Source organism: Pteronotus mesoamericanus, unplaced genomic scaffold, assembly GCF_021234165.1.
Source record: "Pteronotus mesoamericanus isolate MK-2021 breed Mesoamerican mustached bat unplaced genomic scaffold, CSHL_Meso_final contig_169, whole genome shotgun sequence".
NCBI lineage: Eukaryota > Metazoa > Chordata > Mammalia > Chiroptera > Mormoopidae > Pteronotus > Pteronotus mesoamericanus.
The window spans coordinates 20726065-20744283 of record NW_026555068.1 but is presented as its reverse complement, the minus strand read 5'-3'; the positions used below and the strand labels follow the sequence as shown (position 1 = coordinate 20744283).

General features: G+C 43.3%; 1 protein-coding gene across 5 annotated transcripts in view; it reads right to left on the bottom strand.

The window, feature by feature from the left end:
- The window catches only part of SORBS2 (sorbin and SH3 domain containing 2), a 155068-nt gene that overhangs the window by 42864 nt on the left and 93985 nt on the right, over positions 1-18219 (bottom strand). For 2 of the 5 annotated variants that reach the window (XM_054566152.1, XM_054566148.1), the window contains exons 8-14: positions 15235-15301; positions 14538-14582; positions 11812-12001; positions 9535-9649; positions 2570-2728; positions 1872-1955; positions 129-185 (exon numbers count right to left, since the gene is read on the bottom strand). In XM_054566152.1, the coding sequence (XP_054422127.1) occupies positions 129-185; positions 1872-1955; positions 2570-2728; positions 9535-9649; positions 11812-12001; positions 14538-14582; positions 15235-15301 (717 nt within the window). The remainder of the gene's footprint in view (positions 1-128; positions 186-1871; positions 1956-2569; positions 2729-9534; positions 9650-11811; positions 12002-14537; positions 14583-15234; positions 15302-18219) is intronic. The other 3 variants (XM_054566149.1, XM_054566150.1, XM_054566151.1) reach the window with 3 other exon arrangements.

Genomic DNA, 18219 nt, shown 5'->3' with positions numbered 1-18219 from the left:
CCAACGATGCAAACGTCGATTTTCAAAAACAGCTGAGACACTATAGTGCATTGCCAAACACAGATGTTCAGAATCACAGTAACAGGTCCTAAGAGAGAAATCTGAAAAAAAGAATAATTTGTTTTTACCTCATTGGAAACACCAGAAGAATGATCTTGCACATAGTCCAGAGCCTTTTTAGGAGGCTGGGTGTCGGTGCACCACATAAGCAGAGTGCAGAGATGGAATGGAGGAGAGTCAATGGCAGCAAGGAATGAACATGTGGAAAAGGCGACAACAGTTAGAAACCGAGTGACGACAGCATCAGATACACACAGAGTGACGCGCGTGGAGCGCCCTGGGGTGGCCTACGAGGAAGGGTGCCGGGTTCGTCAATATTCTCAAGCACCGGGCAAAATTACACGTGATTCGATTAGTGTGTTTATCAATTCGTTCCATCAAATCAAATTAGCACTCCCAGTTGCGAGCCACAGAGGAATGCAGGTTTATTAAAGGAACATTAAAGGAGCAGGCAGACAAGGAGACAGGCATGCTGGTGAGTTTCTGTGCGTGGCTGAAAATGATTATAGAAAAATGCTGGTGATTTAGGCTCAGAGTAGGAATGGGTAGAGTCCCTATAAGCTGTCTAATCAACAGTAACAATACCTATAAAATCAAGGTAAGAAATTTGTTTTCTCTGAAATCAACTACATTTATGTGATGACTTGGGTGCAAAGTAGAAAAAAAATGGGAGAAAATATTCCTCCTGTAAGGCACAGAAAGTTTAGGGAAAGTTCTTTGGTTTATATTCGTTTACAGTCACTTTTGGTCCAGTTCAATAAGATAATGAATCTAACCAAGTCTCCTTTGCATTTTAATGGGTAGAAGGGACTACTATAACCACCCAGTAGAGAAAATGTGGTTTAGTATACGAGCATATAAATCAGCCTAAGATATGGCAAAAGAATGTTTGTACTCGCTGATTTTTAATAACATTCTGTGCAGTGTAATAATCAGTATGTCCTCTGAGAGTTTAAAATTCAGAAACACCAGTAAAATATAAAAAATATGTAACCGACACTCCTCCGATGCTCTGCTGTTGGTGGATAGAGTTCCCCAATAAAACCCGAGTGGATAAAGGAAACTGTTATTTGAGGCCCGGGTTAACTCTTTCCGCGGAACAGACTGAGTGATTCTCATAAGGCCCGCCTTGGGTGGCGGTGTGGGGATGAGCGTTGTGGTGACTTTTGGGAGCGAGTCGAGAAATTAAGGTCCTGAGTGTTCTTATCCCCGCCCCCCGCCCCGCTCCCACACCCCCTTATATCCCTAAGGTGTTTTAAACAAGGTGTTTTATAGTGGGAGTACTCTGGCAGTATGTTAGAGTGGAAATTGCCCAGAGGTGTTTTTGTCTGTTTGATGGGACTGCGCTTAATACCTGACCCCTCTGGTCTCGGGTTTCCTCTCATTGGAGGGACACTGACCGGGGACCCAGCAGCCTCCAGGCGCTTAGGGAGTGTTCAGCCACAGGGAGCTCTAATAAGAGTGATCGTTATTGTTACAAGTGTCGCAGTGCTGTTCTGAGTCAACTAGACCAAAATGGACTGTAAACAAACCCAAACCTTCTCTAAGTCTGTAATTTTGAATTTGCTTCGACATACAGTAATCCTAGTGCACGACTGGTGGTCAAGGAAAACAGTCTAGCAAGCGTCTGAGCAGGTTTCACCACTCGGCACAGAAGCGACCGCGGGCTAAGCTGTTCCAAATTTGTGTACCTAAGTACACACTCAATTTCTGTGCTCGGGGCGACACCTATCTCCTCTGATAACGGTGTGTCTCCTAAGTCAAACAACATTCTCCTGCTTTTCTTACATGAAGGGGCTAGCCTCACTTACCGGGCGTCCAAACTCCAGTTCTGAAAAGAATTTATACCAGGGCTCATTCTCTAAATCTATGTCATCTGGTCGTATGCGATCAGGCTGGCGCAGACGTGGAGGAAGAGGGAAGGAAAAGGCACACTGAGCGGAGCGAGGGCGGCGCGGCCCAGGCCAGCGCGCACCCTCGCGGGGAGCCGGGGCGGCCGAGTACACCGGGCCGGCTTGGGAGCGCAGGCGGGCTTCGACGGCACCGCTTAGGCCCCAGGCTACCTCCTCTGCCCACCATTTCTCCCGTTTCTCCTTAGCTTGGGGCATTAACCATGCACGACTGCCTGCGACAGCGAGAAGGGGCGCCGACAGGCCACCAGAGTGTTGAAACAGGCTCAACTCGGTCACCGGGAGCCCTTGGTACGGGGACGGGGGGCGTCACCGCTGCGTCCTGGTCTGCAGCAGGTGCATGGAGGTGGAGGGCCGGGGAGGCGGGAGGGACAGGTGGGGAGAGATGCACGGTGGGGAGGAGTGAGAGGTGCTGGGGGCGCTGTCAGGGGTCGGCTGGCGCGAAGAACCTGGGGTCCAGGAGCGAAGAGGAGGGGCAGCGAGGTGGGGGCGGAGGGGAGGAGCCGGCCCGGAGGGTCTCGGAGCCTCGGGAAGACCAGGGCTGCGCCCGAGCTCCCGACAGACCGGCGTCAGGGGCGTGGGAGAAGGAAGGAGCTCACCCAGGTGGGAGAGAGAGCCGGGGTGCTCGGGCCTGGCGTGGGGAGCCCGCTCCTGGGCGGAGGGGAGGGGCTCCCAGCGGCTGCTCCGTACGGTGCCAGAGAAATAGGCTTCCGGCCGGGGTCCCTTGGAACAGGTGTCGGAGCTGTTGGGAGGGGGGGCTGTAAGAAAGAGGGGGAGGCAACGCTGACTCCTGGCGCAGAGGTTCCGGAGGGAACGGAGGAGGCACCACAAGCAGCCTTCGGCAAGACACAAGGGTCCCGGGGGTCGCTCGGGAAGGTCTGGGCCACTGAAAAGATGTGAAGGCAAGGAACCTCCCAGAAAGGGAAGAAGGGTCACGTTTTATGAGGGACCCCAGACATCACAGTCTTCCTGTCGACCTGGGGCTCGGGAAGGGGATTTGGGTGGGGTTAGGGTGTTTTTTTTTCCACAGTCCTGCTTAGGGTAGCTTAGGGTTGGGGAGAGGGTGAGGGAGAAAAATCCTACCCTGGTTTGGGTAACACTCTGATTTAGAGAAAAAGCCAACTTTTACAACGGACTTGCTCCCCTCCAGTGATTTCTGAATATTGTATTTAAGGAAAACGCGGGGTGTTGATAGAAGCAGTTTGAAAAAATACATACAATTACTTCAGTAAGAGAGAAAACAGTCACGGAGGGAGGGTTTACCCAGCGATAGTCTTAGTGCTTTCCAATAGTTCATGCCTGACCAGGTTGATTTGGGCTGTTTATTTTCTCTTAAAAATGGATGCTTAGAGCACTACGTAAGGGTCATTACTTCTTCGATAATTATGACATGGCTCTAGTTAAACATGGTGCAACTGGGCAGTAGTATTTTAAGTCAGAAGAAAAGCCTTTCAGTTCCTTAAAAGCCATGCCCCCTGGCCAGGAGAGGACATAGTGTTTGTAGTACTGGGTGTTTTGAGAGAGCCCACACTCAGACAAAAACCGTCGTTTTGAAATTAGCTTGTCAAAGTGTTTCATTGATCTTTCCCAATAGTTTTGTTAATAATAAATAGCCTGTATTTATTAACCAGTTATATCCGATGTATTTTTAGAGATGTGCTTTTTATTTCAATATTTTATAGTATGAGGTTATAATGGTAGCTACAGACAGTAATAGAAGACTTGAGATATCAGAGCAAAAGAGTGAAAGGGTCTAAGTTATCCAACACGGGTCGTGCTTATCATGATCAAAGCTGCTTGGGAGCCTGGGGGGTGTTTTGGATGGGGATGTTAAGTGATGCGGGCGTAATATGACTGTATGTTTGTACTATAGTTTGTACAATAGTCACAGAGCCTGTGCTTGGTTGAGCTCAGTAAGAAAACACACACATTTAAGTAGTAGCTGCAGTCTATGACTATTTCACGGGCTAGTTCCACTGGAGCTGATTTTTAGGGCAAAAGATACCAGAGAGAATTGTTCAGCAATTTTTGTTCTGTCTACAGAGGCCTAGTAATTCTTTTACAGAAAAACTAAACTTTAGCATTTTTAAGTCTCATAGTTTCTAATGTTACATACTTTAAACACATTATTAATTCTTGGTTTTATCATCTCTGCTTTCAAGCACAGGTTTTGTTTTGCTAAGGGGACACAGAAATTTCTTAAAGGGAAATTTATTTTAAAAACACTGAACAGCAGAGGGCAGCACATTTACTAAACAAATACATGTATTTGCCCATGGCTACAACTCTGTATTGGTGCTCACCTTAAGAAACTATATAGGCAGATATACTAACTCCTGGCTTATAGAAATATATTTCTATTATACAACAAAGAATGGGGGGCAGAATATCTATCACCCTGCACCCCACCTTACAATGGTATTTTCCATGAGTTATGATTTTGTAGATTAAAAATTCAGTTTGTAGTCACAATGGCCAGCTATCTAGATGCCATGCCAATAGGAAATAAAGGAAAGGCCCAAAACAGTGATAATTGGTAACTATCTAGAACTTTGGAATGTAATGAAAGGCACACCTTCACCAAGAGCCTTTCTGGTACAGAAACTGGCAGCAGCAGGACAGGAATGTTCTTTTTGCTGTGGCTGAGGGATGGAATCCCCTTCGGCTGCAACAGTTACCTGCTTTTGTAGCAACAGTTAACTGCTACCTAGCAGCCTAGACCCCCCCGCTGAGGGACAGGGAGGCCTCGCCCAGTCAGTGATACTCATGCAGCAGGTCAGTCAGCAGACACACCCATAGTCTCACTAAATCAACACTTTCTGCAGTAACTTGAAAGTTCCTTTGAGTTGTTTGACATGAATATTAACGCCCAGAAACTCATACAGGAAGCCCTATTTGCTGAATTTGTTTGCTCATAAAAGACAAACGAGAGCAGAGATACTGTTGCATAGCTTTCTACACTTATGCTTTGACTTTTCCTGCTTTGAAACATCTAGCAAACCTGTGCTTAAAACAAAACTTGGGTCATCAGTGCAGCAGGATGTGCTTCAGAAAGTCTTAAGATGATAAATCCCACATGATTCTTATATTAAGGCAACCCCGGGGGAGCGATGTTCAAAGTCGTTAGGGTTTCTACAGCTTAAAAGCATTTAGTTGCTTTTCAGGTTATAAAGATCCCACTGTTCTTATTGCCAGCACATAATTTCTATATGTTGTTCAAATGAGAAGTGCCAGCATCATTTGGTTCTTTATATTTTATGTTCATTAAATTTTTAAGCTTTAATGGCATTGGCTATTATGTTTTATATTTATTGTGTTTCTGCAATAAATACTATACATGTTGTTAGTTGGGGTTATTCTTTATGGTTTAAAACACCAGATGAAAACTCCAAAATTTTTAGAATATAAGCTTTGAATAACCATTTTCATGGATAAAGAAGCTTAAGTTCACTGAGGGTTTAATTGCATTTCAATGCTACACAGTGTTTTCAATGATTATTCCTTTCTGTTTTAGTGATTGCATAGAAAGGTAACATCTTCATATTATTTTCATTTTTGTCAAGCATAGAGAGATCCTAAATAAGTGTTTTATTTAAATATATTTTATTTTCATGTGGCTCACCTATAAATATATCTGATCCAGATGGGAAAAAGTTCCTATTCATGTAACCCTAGTAAGGGTCTGATTGATTGTCTTGTGGAATAAGTTGTGGTTTAAGTCAGTTGAGAATAGATTCCTGGTGATGGAAAAGTCCTTTTCAAGATCAAACATTAGGCCCATTTAATCAACATCGCTAAATATATAGTCAAAAGAGTATCTGTGCACTCTAAAATTTCCATTCACTTTTACTTTAGTGTTAAAGAACATAAGTGCATATTCCAGGAATTTCTAAGGAAAGAAGCCTCTTCCTTAGAAATCATTTTGGCCAGAGTCTAGGGAAGGACTTGTATTTACACAGCTCTGTCCCCCCTATGCCCTATGCCCAGGGACTCTTGGAATTAGTGGACCGCAATTATTAAAACCAGCACATTGACTCTCTTTGTGTCTGTTTTGATGTAGACTTCACAGACAAGCGCCAGAACAGGGAGTCGGTCTCACCAACTTTATCCACTCACGGCAAGGGTAAAGCCTGTGTTCGTTCCTTCCTTCACTCATTCCCTTATTAATTCAAGCAGGATTCGCTTAACACCTATGATGTGCCAGACATTGTGCTAGGTGCCGGGGATACAACTGGTGCACAGGGCATGGTCCCTGCCTTCAAGGAGCTTAACGTCTAGGGAGGGACACTGTCAAGAGGACATTACAATTCAGTGTGGTGACAGCAGGGGGTGCTCTACACCTGGAAGTGAGGAGTCCATGGTGTGGGAGGAGGAGTGAGAGGAGAGGAGGTGGAGGAGAGGCTTTCCTGGTGGAGGCCCGGGTCTGGCAGGGAAGGGATTGCTAGCTCTCCGTAGAGCTGGATAGTAGTGAGTGAGGCAGGGAGGAAGGAGGAGGCGTGAGCCTGGGGAGGTCTGTGGGCCAGTAAACCACAGGCTTTCTGCAGATTATGTGGGATTGCTCTAAAGATACTTGAAGGGCAGAAGGAAGTTTCAAGCAGGGGAACTGATAAAGATTGAAGCATTAGGGAAACGAATCAGGCTGCCAGGCATGGCAGTGCCACTGAGGACCCGCGGGGGTGGGGTGGGGGGGTCAGCCGCATTTCCCTGGGGGCAGGGCTTTGAGATGGGGGAGGGAGAGGGGACTCCAAGAAGACATTTGGGAAAACTGGGAAGAAGGAGGAGTCACCTAAGAGTTGAAAAGGGCAACAGAGAATTACCTCGCTGCTTATAGTTTACATAAAGTGAAATATGAAAAGAGCAAAAGCCTGCTCCTAAACCACCTTGGTGCAGAATGACATGAGAGGGCGTTTGGGACACCTTGAAATCCTTAAGTGTTGTCCGTTTTGCTGAGACATCACAGTCACTAGCAGAGCTGCTGTTCCTCCTCTGCATCTTGTGTGTTGAGACACCTCAGATGCTCCCGTGAGCTGTGTCAGTAACTAGCCAGTGTCTGCAGCACCACTGTGCCCTGAGCTTACCCTCCCCCCGCCCCCATTGAGAGAGGCAATCAGAGTGAATTTAGGGTGCACCACAGCAAGAACAACACAGAGGTAATAGTCTCGTCCTGTAGTAAAAATCCTGGCCACGATGGTACAGAGGACTGGCTCAAATCATTTTGCATATGACTGGCCCTCGGCAAAACTATCCCTTGGGAAGGATAAAAGCTCTGGTTCTTCCCATCCCTTCATAAGACAGCCGTTCCTGTCCCACCTGCCATTTAGGTCCCTTCCGTGGCTGCAGAGACTCAGACACACTGGATTCTCCCGCTAAACCCACGCTCCAGCTCTTACTCTTCTTAGAACAGGGAAGCACCTGGTCTTGTGGCTCAACTATTCGGGACCCAGGTTTCTGGTTAAGTCAGTCAAGTACACTAATTTGGTATGAATTAGCAAATAAACTCAGTTATACTGCAAAATCATCAAATAATCAAGTTGAGGTGATGATGGCGAGCAGCTAAATGTGTTTCCTTCTCAGCAAATCCTGGTGATGCAGCAGTTTAGTTGTGATTAAGTGCACCAGGCCCCAACCCCCACCAGCAAAGTGACCCTGGGCCAAGTCACTCACTGTACAATGGAAGTGCCACATATCTACTTCCTAGGTTGTCAGGGTCATCACACGAGATAAGGCATCTAAGGATCGACGACTAATTACGGGGCCTGGCACATAATGTAGTAAGTGCTCAATAAAGATCTACAACTATTGTTATTATTATTGTTGTCATTGCTATTTTAAAACTAAGAACTTTCAAAGCTTGAACCCAAAGATATGAGCAATGTGGGAATTTCAGTCTCAGTGGCAGGGCCCCCGAATGAGCTGTTAAGGGGGCAAAGGATGGATTCGCTGGGTGTGCCTGTTTTAACCATAGAGCAGATGGTCTATTTCCAGAAGTGCGGGTTTGCCCCGCACATCCATGAAATGATAGGCTCCAAGTTCCTTGAGGTAGAGACTGTGTCTTGTTTACTATTGTGTCCTCAGCATCCAGTACAATGTCAGGCACATAGTTGGTGCTCAATAATTTTGTTGAATGGGTAAACAATAGCAATATCCTGATGGGAAAGCTTCTAAAATCAATCCTATTTCCTGACAGCACATCTATCACAGCTATCAATACAATTACAACATTCGTTATCCTAGGAGCATCATACATTGTCAGAACGATCATTAAAGTATTGGTATTTACATTTAAATGCAAGACTCATTATTTTGCATCATTATGCTGCAATTTTCGATTTTATGGAAGGGTGGCATCATGATTCACTCAGTTCCCATCCTAGAAATCATGCTATTCAATCACATCTAGTAAATAAGTCTGCAATGGAGCCTGCAAATCAGTGATGTTCCCTTTTCCCCCCTGATTTTCTGCTATTCTAAAAGATAGGAGCTATTTGAAGGCAAAAAAAGCTTAGCTACATACCACGTATGAATTATGTGATTATAAGGTTTTTGAACGTGTTTCTCAAGAACATAACCATAAATACAGGGTTTCAAAAACTAAATCAAGGGCTCTTACGGTGGGCGTGGCATGGCCAGGGTTTCTAAGTCAAGGTTCAGGGCCGGCCTTGCATTACAGATGATAGCGTGGTTTCTTGGACGCTCTTGAAGGAGCTAACCAAGAAAACTCCTGTTCACTACAATGCTTTTTAAGGCAGGACAGAGAGCACATGCAAATGACATCAGCTGTTTCTCTGGAGGCAGATTTTGACAGACGCAGAGGAATTAGTTTCAACGAGATCCTGAGCGCACTGATCGAGGAGGGCAAAGGGCTCGGGAAGGAGCACCGGGGCCCTAGGAACAGAGGGCTGAGGAGCCGCCTCGTTGTTAAATTGCACTTTGGGGAAGCACATGGTTATTTTCCAGCTTATGTATCTTTGTTTGCACATGATTAAATCATTGTACAATACTGCAAAGTTAAGTATAATCTTGATCCACTAGATTGACAATCAAACAGGAAGCTTGAGGCTTGGTAACCTGAGAGAGATTTAATAAAAATCAATTAAAACAACTTGTTATAAAAAAAGGCATTTGGAAAATTTCCCTTGATGCTGAAGAAGTATTAATAAATCTATGTGGAAAGGGAGGGAAGGAATTGCCAGGGTCCATTTGGATCGAAGAGAATATTGAATGGTTTTTCTCATTAGCAACGTAGACTAGCAATTCAGTGTTGCATTTATGAGTGTTGTTCCTCACTTTTTAAAAACTAAACTCAGGGCCATGATTAGACATAGCTATAGTTACATGTAAATAAGTCCTATATTTGGTCTGTAAGGACAGTACATATTAGAGATTGCATCTTCCCTTCTGAAATAAGATGCACAAATCATGATACCAAATAAAACATGATTTCTAAATAATGCCAAATAAATATTACCTTTGTGACAAAAATTGTTAAGCGATACAACATTTGGGTTTATTTAAGAACCCAGGAAGCCTAGAGAGCTGGCATTGTTTAATGACAAGTGCTTACTGGTCTTTCATGCTGCAGAATTGATGACTTCCCGGGTTCATATTCAAAAATACTTCTGGGTTCAGAACGAAATCTCCTTGTGTCGACTTTTCTGTCTGGAGGATCCCAGTCATGTCTGGAAATAACCAACAAATCACGCATGAAAATACTTCTCTATGTTTAAGACAGCTGTGTATAACTAACTACTCGCTGTTTTCAAAGTTAATTTAAGTTAAGATTAAACAAAAAAAGTCTCAGGTTAAAAAGCTCATCTGTCCAAAATACCACGTTTTACATAAGAGAGCTGATGAAAGTCCTTTCTTTTATTTCATATTATGTTTTCTTCTTCTTCTTTTTCATGCAATGACTTTCCTCCTTGGGCTCAAACACTCACACAGGGGACTTGTGGCTATGTGGCCAGTGATCTGCGAGGACACCTGGGGCCCCACGCTGAGGCAGCTCTGTGTGTCTGCGTTTAGCGTAAGTGGTGGTTATGCTCCATGAAGTTGTGTGGGTTTATCCCACCAGTCTGACCTGGCATCCTTGATTCAAAGTGACAAGCAGTCGCGCACATGCCATGTTTGGTCTTGTTCAGCTTGCAAATGGCATCAGAGCGTGTGAAAAGTACTGAAGTATCACTGGGGTCACTGTCGACAGGAGCAAGCTGGGGGGATGGGTGAGCCTTCACTGGTGCTGCTTTTGAAGAACCAGCGTCACAGGAGACCCTGGAACCAGCTCTCCCCTGAACTAATGTCCTTCAACATGTGGTCACAGAAGGACTACGAAAGTAGAGCTTTTTAGGCAGCTGGGGCTAAAGAATGCTTCCTGAGGAGGATCACTCTTGAGAAAGAAGGATTTTCTGACTATAGTCGGGGGCAATTCTGACCCATGGAATGGGGTGGAATTTGACTCCATGGCATGTTGGAAACAGAGGTGCCCTAAACGACAGGAGAATTAGGGGCTAGGACTGGCTTTCTAGTAAACAGATGAGTGATGTTGAGAAGACGTGTTTTCAGTGTGATACAAGACAATGTATATGAAAGCCATCTAGAAATTATTAAGAGATTAGCACATTTCTTAATGAGAGATTTATTTTTACGAAACACATAGAGCAAATGATACATTTAAATCTGAGTTCATTTCGGTTCTTTTTTATGGCAGAAATGCCATTTATGGCTAGACAATTATTTCTAGATAAATTTGACAAAGATGTCAAATTTAAGACATCACAGTTCTAAACTATATTTCATCACGATAAGATTGGTATTAAAATGAGAATCTTCTCACATATAATTTGTGTCCATTTTCATGATATCTTTACCCTATACAATATCATCAGTTACTCTTAATGGTGCAATGTGGAGTTGAATATAATATTTTTGAGGTGGGTATGATAGATGAATGACTAATAACCAATATTAATACTGAATAATTCTTATATCCTTATTTATTAATTGTTAGCATAACATGAGCTATGATGTTAGGCAGAGGTGAATTTCAGTCCTGGCGTGGACATACCAGCTGTACAAGCTGGGTAAGTTGCTTTAACTTTCTAACTCACAGCTTCTTTCTCTCTAAAATAGGTTGAAAATAAAACCTATGTCATTGTATTGTTCTCAGAATTAAAAGATATAACAGAGGAAAAGTGCTTCGCCTAGTGCTTGGCTCATAGCAAACTCCCAAGAAAGATTACTTATAAGTAGGATTATTAGTCATAATAACTTTTAAGTGGCACACAAAAGTGTGTTTATTTTTGTCAAAATTTTTGTGTTTATTGTTGTTGTTAAGTTTCCATAAAAATATTTCACTGGGGAAATGAAAATTAGTATCTCTAAACAGCGGTGGAAATGATTCACAGACAGACACTAACTAATGCCTTATCTATAACTTAGGAATAACCTTCCTGCTTTCAAAAAGATATTTTTGTATATCAAAGGGAATTTTTACATTGTTAATAGGTCTAACATCTCAAATCAGAGGAGACTGAAAATTAACTGCATAGTCTCTGACCTGCTTTGTGAAAGGGAGTATGTCAGTTATTTCTATATATTTGCCTTCTTATATGCATTTATTGATTAAAAAGTAGAGCTTGCGCCCATGTTACACCAGGTCTAGCTTAGGTCACTTCAATACTATGCACCAAGCTTGCGAAAGGGTTTACTATAACCTCAGTACATGGTACATGTATTGACTAATAAGATTATACATATACTATCTCCACCAATTCTTCTTCCGAAATCTACGTGTCTTTTTTCCTCTTGATCTGAGTATAGGCCACTGTGAAGGGAAATGACTTACTTTTCTGCTGAAGACCGATCTCTTGGTCGAAGTGGTGGGACGGGAGGGGGAACGTGCGGGGGCGGGGCAGGGGCAGTGGCGTCCTTAAGGACGTCTGTGCCGTTGTCCGAGTGGCTTTTGGCGAGGGGTCTGTATGTCTGCGTCTTTGCAGCCGGGTGTGACTGAGCGCTGTAGGGTGAGTTGTACAGGCCTGTCGTGAAACACGACACAACAAAACAAAACAGGAGCAAATGACATTTTAAAAGTGTGTTAAATTATTTGTAACCCATAAAATATCCAATGATTTTTCCAAAATTAATAATCAATAAGCATATTCACAATGCATGCGTTGGGCAGTATGATCTTTATTAATATATTAATATTATTAATTTATTAACCTTTATTAATATATTAATTTGTTATTGCTTTATTCTGTACACAAGCATTGATTACAGTAAATCTTTGTCAATTACTTTAGAATTATCAGCAATTCAGACTAGTACTAGGAATAACTTACAGTTACTCATCAAATTTTTTCCTGTATAACATAAACTAACGACGTTGTTAAGGTTCCAGAGGAAGATTAAAAATACTTAACAGAATCATTTCCAGATATCTTCTAGGACTTTAAAAGCTCTGATTTATGCATGATAATTGACATGTTAATTGCAATCAAACAAAATACTGAGCAAGTTATACATGTGCTGTGCAAGGCGTAAGGAAACAGACTCCCTCAATGAGCTTATATAGCACATGTGGGAAATGAGACACAAATAGAACTATGATTGGAAATAATTGGGAACATGATAAAGGCCAAGTGAGGAAAATGTATGCTGGGGATTAAAGGATTTTAGAAGATGGTGATGGGTCAGAGAACACATTATGGAACCAAAGGCCCTCGAGGGCGCCCTTAGGGGCTGGTTTGGTGGGTGGCAGAAAGGGGTTGTAGAGATGGCGCAGAAACCAAAAAGAGGCAGAAAGAGCAAGGCACACAGCAGTGGGAGGGAGGGTTAGTAGAAAGGGAAGAGAGGTTGTAGCTGCTTTGTCAACTGATTAAATGGTAAAACTCTCTCTAAAGAGCTCTGCAAGGTTATATGCAACTTTTGTTCGACTTACTCATAACTAATGGATACAAAACATCAATCTTAAAGACAATTACAAATATTCTGTATTTCCTGCAACCTCAGGCTTTTGAGCTAAGTCTGTTTTCACTTATCTTCTTCTCCTGAAGTTCCAGGCCGATTGCCATGACAAATAAGAGATGATGCCTGCGTTTATTGTTTTGCCTGAACTCTACAGCCCGGTTTCAGCTGTAAAGCTTGGTAGAGACAGGACAACAGGCGCCAAATGGAGTTGCTGAGGCAAAGCCCACGTCCCCACACCAGGCTTAATTATAGTTTAGGCCTCTCCCAGAAATGGAATCTTAAACCGGCCCATCAGGAACCACCTGGTCAGCGCTAGTTAGGTCATCTGCCCGACAGGACCCTGCTGTCCCCTAAGGGAAAGTTGCCTCAGAAACCGATCCGCCTGTTCACCTAGTATCACTTCCTTGTCTTTGTAAAGTGTTTCGTTTTGTGCAGTTCCTCAGAGTTCCTCGCTGGGTTGCTGCCCGATTCATGAATCATTGACCAAAGCCAATAAGATCTTTAAAATTTATTCAGTCGAGTTTTATTTTTTAACAAGAAGAGTTTGGGGTACCTGTGGCCAGGAATAAAAGTTGAGGCAACATCCCAGTGGGTCCCCTGCTATCACGTGAATATTGGGGACAGAAAACCAGGGGTCTTGTCACTTCTAAGCTTGGTCTGTTCGTTTTTGTTGTTGTTACTACTGCTTCGTTTGTTTTCCCTCTACTTGACTTTGGAGACCAGTAGCGGAATCCCTAAGAGGTCAAGGGCCTGCGTGCTGGCCTTCAGGTGTCCCAGAGGGGAGACCCTTGTGCAATGTTGAGCAAGGTAGGAAAAGGGACCCCAAGCGGGGCTGCCACTGGGTAAGGGGTTTGCGGGGGAGGGAGACAGGCCTACTGAGCCTGTCTAAAGAAAGGAAACACAGATACCATGCAGCGGTCTGGAGCCTGAGGCTGAGCGGGGCCAGGAGCCCTGTGTGGGGTCCTCCTATGGGACATTTAGGAGAGAGTGATGATGAGAAACATCTTTAAGGGGTTCCCTCACGGTAGCCTGCAACCACCTCCCAAGATCCCAGGACACTCTGATACAAGCAGAAAGGCCCGCAATTGAAGTCGGTCCATTACGACCACTGGCAACTCTGAGTCAGAACAGGAGCCAGCAAAGTGGGATTTTCAGAAACCCTTCAATGAATGGTCGCATTCTGGAGCAAAAGCATGGACAAGGTCACAGAATACTGTGCTGGACTTGTCTTTTGTGGAGTGTATCTGAAAGATCTTACGCAATGGTAATCGCTCTCTGCGCTGATAAAAGGAGATCTTTATCTTGTTTTGTGCCCTGTACAGTATGTTCTTTCAGGCCGGCCTTCACACTTGGGTTAAAGATTCCTGAAGCTGAGAATGAACCAACAGTGGGAATGAATGAGATAAAAGAGTATTAGTTCTCATTTCCATGAGAAAAGATCAATCCTTTTGTGAAGCATGCTCTGAGAAAAAAAGGGGGGAAGGCATCCTCCTCATTGTGGAAACGAAGACATGCACTCAGAGTGGTGGAGAAGTGGCGTGAGGTTCTTCCAAGCACGGCAGGGCGTGAGGTATGCATTGGGAGCAAGGAAACCCGTCCTACCTGCATTGTATGTATAAGGAGTATTATACATGTCTGTGTCATCATCTAGAAAACGAAACATAAATATTACGGTAATACAGTTTCCGTCACCATATCATAAGAAGACAGGACGTCAGAGACACAACAGAAATTTGTTAGGAAACAGGCGTATTGTTCTTTGCTGGGCCTTTGCAGTTTGGCCTCACTTGTCTGTAACGTATTTGCTCTGTGGCCCTCTTCACAGAATCCAAGGTCAGTCCCTCTACCTCCCTTCCCTAGGGAGCCTTTTCTCCTGGGCTGTGGTTTTTCTTTGGTAAGTGCTTTAACTATCTCTGTCAACTCCGTGGGACCCTGCTATGGCCACTCTCTGGAGAAGGAGCAGACACGGGTGGACAGAGGAATCACGAGTGTCTAAGCAGCAACGTGCCACGCTGGTGCAGACTGCGGGTAAAGAAGGATGGAGGGAAGAGACCAGAGCTCCCGGCACCTCTGCAACGTCCCCTTGTAAAGGGCTTCTTGGCAGATGGGACGGGGGAGGAGCACAGGTGCCGGTGATTTGAGGGGTGTGGTAAGGAGGAGTGTTCAAAAGAAGGGGTGGGAGCCAGGGCATGTGCTAGGGTCTTGACATTTTGGGTGAAGTAACACGGTGCAGAAGGGGAGGATACATGCACATCCTTCAACCCACAGGGACCTGGTCAGAAGGCCGCAACAGACGTACCCGGCTTGTGCACCATGTGAATTTGCTTGAACATCGTCTTGTACCAGTCCTTCGGTCTGTCCACCGTCTGTAAGAGAGAATGTGCGGCAGTCACAGACTGCTTCCAAACAAACGTTGTTCCTTAATGTGTTTCTTTCTATATTTTATCTTTTTTAAATAGCAAATTTCTGGTCTATGATAAAAAAGTCTATTTTATGATGACAGTACCAATAATTTGTCCAGTTATGCATGCCGTGCATAAATATATTACACATTTTTTTGAGTTGAGGCTAAATTGTAACATTATACATGCTATGGTTTTATTTTATCCAAATCATAGTTTTGCCCAGCACTAGGCAGTTAATATTTGCACAAATGTATTTATATAAAAATCACTGAATAAAAGTTATAGTGTTATAATAATGTGTTCTACTCCTTTTGGTGATAATTATTATTCTCCTTAAAGAAGTTTTTAGTGAATGTTCCGTTTAAGCATTATTTTTGACTCAAACAAGATTCCGGTCAACTTAGACTCAGAGAAATAAAAAAATGGATATTTCCTAGTCAAAGTTACTAAAGCACCAAATATAGTGAGTGGCACAGGCCAGAGTCTGAGAGCAAATCTAAAAATGTAGATATTGTTTCAAACAATGTTGAACCTGGGAATAAAATGCATACATCATTTGCTTTGCTAGATAGTAAATCCCTTGAGAGAAGAAGCTTCTCCGAATGCAGCCCTGGCTCTTGACATGACAGAGACCGTGGGCTGCAGTGTGAAGACAAAATCAATGTCAGAACAACCTCGATTCAAAGCTTGGTTCCCTCAAGTACTGTTTCCTAGCAAGATGAACTTGGATAAGTTAGGTAACCTTTTCCACATCATGTTAAGTAACAATTCCACATCATGGAATTGTTATGGAAACTGAATGAGTTGATATATACAAAAAGGTCTAGAATAATGCCTACAATCTAAGAAATGATCAATATATAACAACCATAGGGAGTGTCACATATTTATGGGATAAAATAATCAATGAATCCAGGTTATTGGATGGAAGTCTACTGTGTTGTGTACCTGTGAAAGTAGATAGGCACCTTTATAACCATAATTAAAGATTTTTCTTGGAAAGGTCTTTATCTCAACATTTTCAGAGCTGCTAGGGCAAGAAGCTCAATCATTCTGTGTACGGTAGCTAAATATACCAGATTTTCCGAGGCAATTCTCTTGATTCAAAATATTCTGTTAGGACTGCCACAGAAATATTCTTATACTTGTTAGGCCGAGCTTTGGTTGCCATTTTCTATCTTAATTTCTATCTCAGAAATGCGGTCATTGCATTTTTCATCCGGACATTGTGGGTTTTGTGCTATATCCAACTTTGTTTTGGTGTCTAGAAACCTATGATTCTGGTAATGACCACAAATACAGATGAATAGTAAGGGCTACTTTGTTGCAAATCACCTCTTCATTTATTCTAGGCTCTTTCTACAATGGAAAAGTGAGGGGGTTTTTGGCTGACCTTACAGTCAGATGGTGGGAGCCGGTGGGACGGGGCACAGTGGCAAAGCAGGAGTCCGGCTATTATTTGCCCATCAAGTATCTTTAAGGGGCATTTCTTTTCATAAAAGACTGACTTCTCTTTCATTAAGCTTTATTTCCTTTACAGTGTTCAGCCACAGAAAATAAGGCACCACCTTGTGCAGAAATGTTTTCCAGCCATACCTGGACACAACCAAAGGCAACGAGGATGCCTAATGAGTAAGTCACATCCCTGTATATGGCAATGCGTCCTGACAGACAGGAGTTTTTTCTTCCTTTGCTGGAAGGCACGTGCCAGGCAGGATCTCAATTCTGCCATTGGCTCGCTTTATATGGCTAGCACAGAGATGCCAGAAATGCCCCGTCAATTGGCAAAGGGGAACGTGAAACTGGTAAAAGGGTTACAAAAACTCTGTCCCGTTCTAAATGGAGTCCTCTGCGCATTTCAAGTTCTTTCTATACATGCCAATGTGGAGACTGTTATGGCTAATACTGGGATTAAGTAAACAGAAGTCTACTCATATTTGAAGATGTTTACTTTTGTATGTTTCCTTCAAAAATTATCTTGCACAGACACTAACTACTCGAAATTCACTATGCAGTTGGTTTCTGTAACTTCAGCTGAACATACCTGGATTTTTACATTGCTACAGTTTACAGAACATCAGGACTCTACATCAATATATCATGCAGGGATTTTCAAAACGGGGAAATACACATATTTTCTACATACCAGCATAGAGCTATTCTATTCTATTTTTGCTCCTTCCCAGCTGAAACATGTTGTATTTGAACGGGAAGAAAGGAGTCTTGTATTTCACCTAACTAGCTGGCCGTAATTAGACAGTCTCCTGGGATCTGAACCCTAGTGGTGGTGGTTGTTGTTAAGAATGGCAGTAAAAGGCTAACACAGACGGCCCAGGTCACGTGAGAGAGGGCAGTCGGGGGGGGGGGGGCTGCTTCCCGTCGGTCAAATAACTCAAAGGTACATTTGTCGACTCTTGGCTTTCTAGAGCTTCTGGGTTACTTTACACAATTTTGTTTCCTCAGTATATGCTGGTTGTCTAGAATGAGGCTCTTAACACAATACATTGCTGCCTTTGGTGTATAACCCAATAGAATGTCTGTGTGAGCAATTTGAGTCTGATAATCATTACTTTCTATGTGGGTGAGAAAGAAAAACAGCCCAGGAGATTCCTGGCCCTGCTTTAGCTCAGAGATGGCCTGATTCGACATTTATAAACACAGCTATACTTGGGGATGTGCTCAGCAAGGCTAAAAAATAGGAAGTGTGAATAAGTCTTCGCAGGACTATACCTTCTTTGTCAAGTTTTCAAAGTCCAGCTAGAAGCACAGCTGTGCCTAAGAATTATATTTTATTTTCTATTTTATAGAAGGGAAACTAGCATCAAGTGCTTACCTATGCATGTCTAAACCTGCTTTGGGTTTGGCAGCACATAAACGAT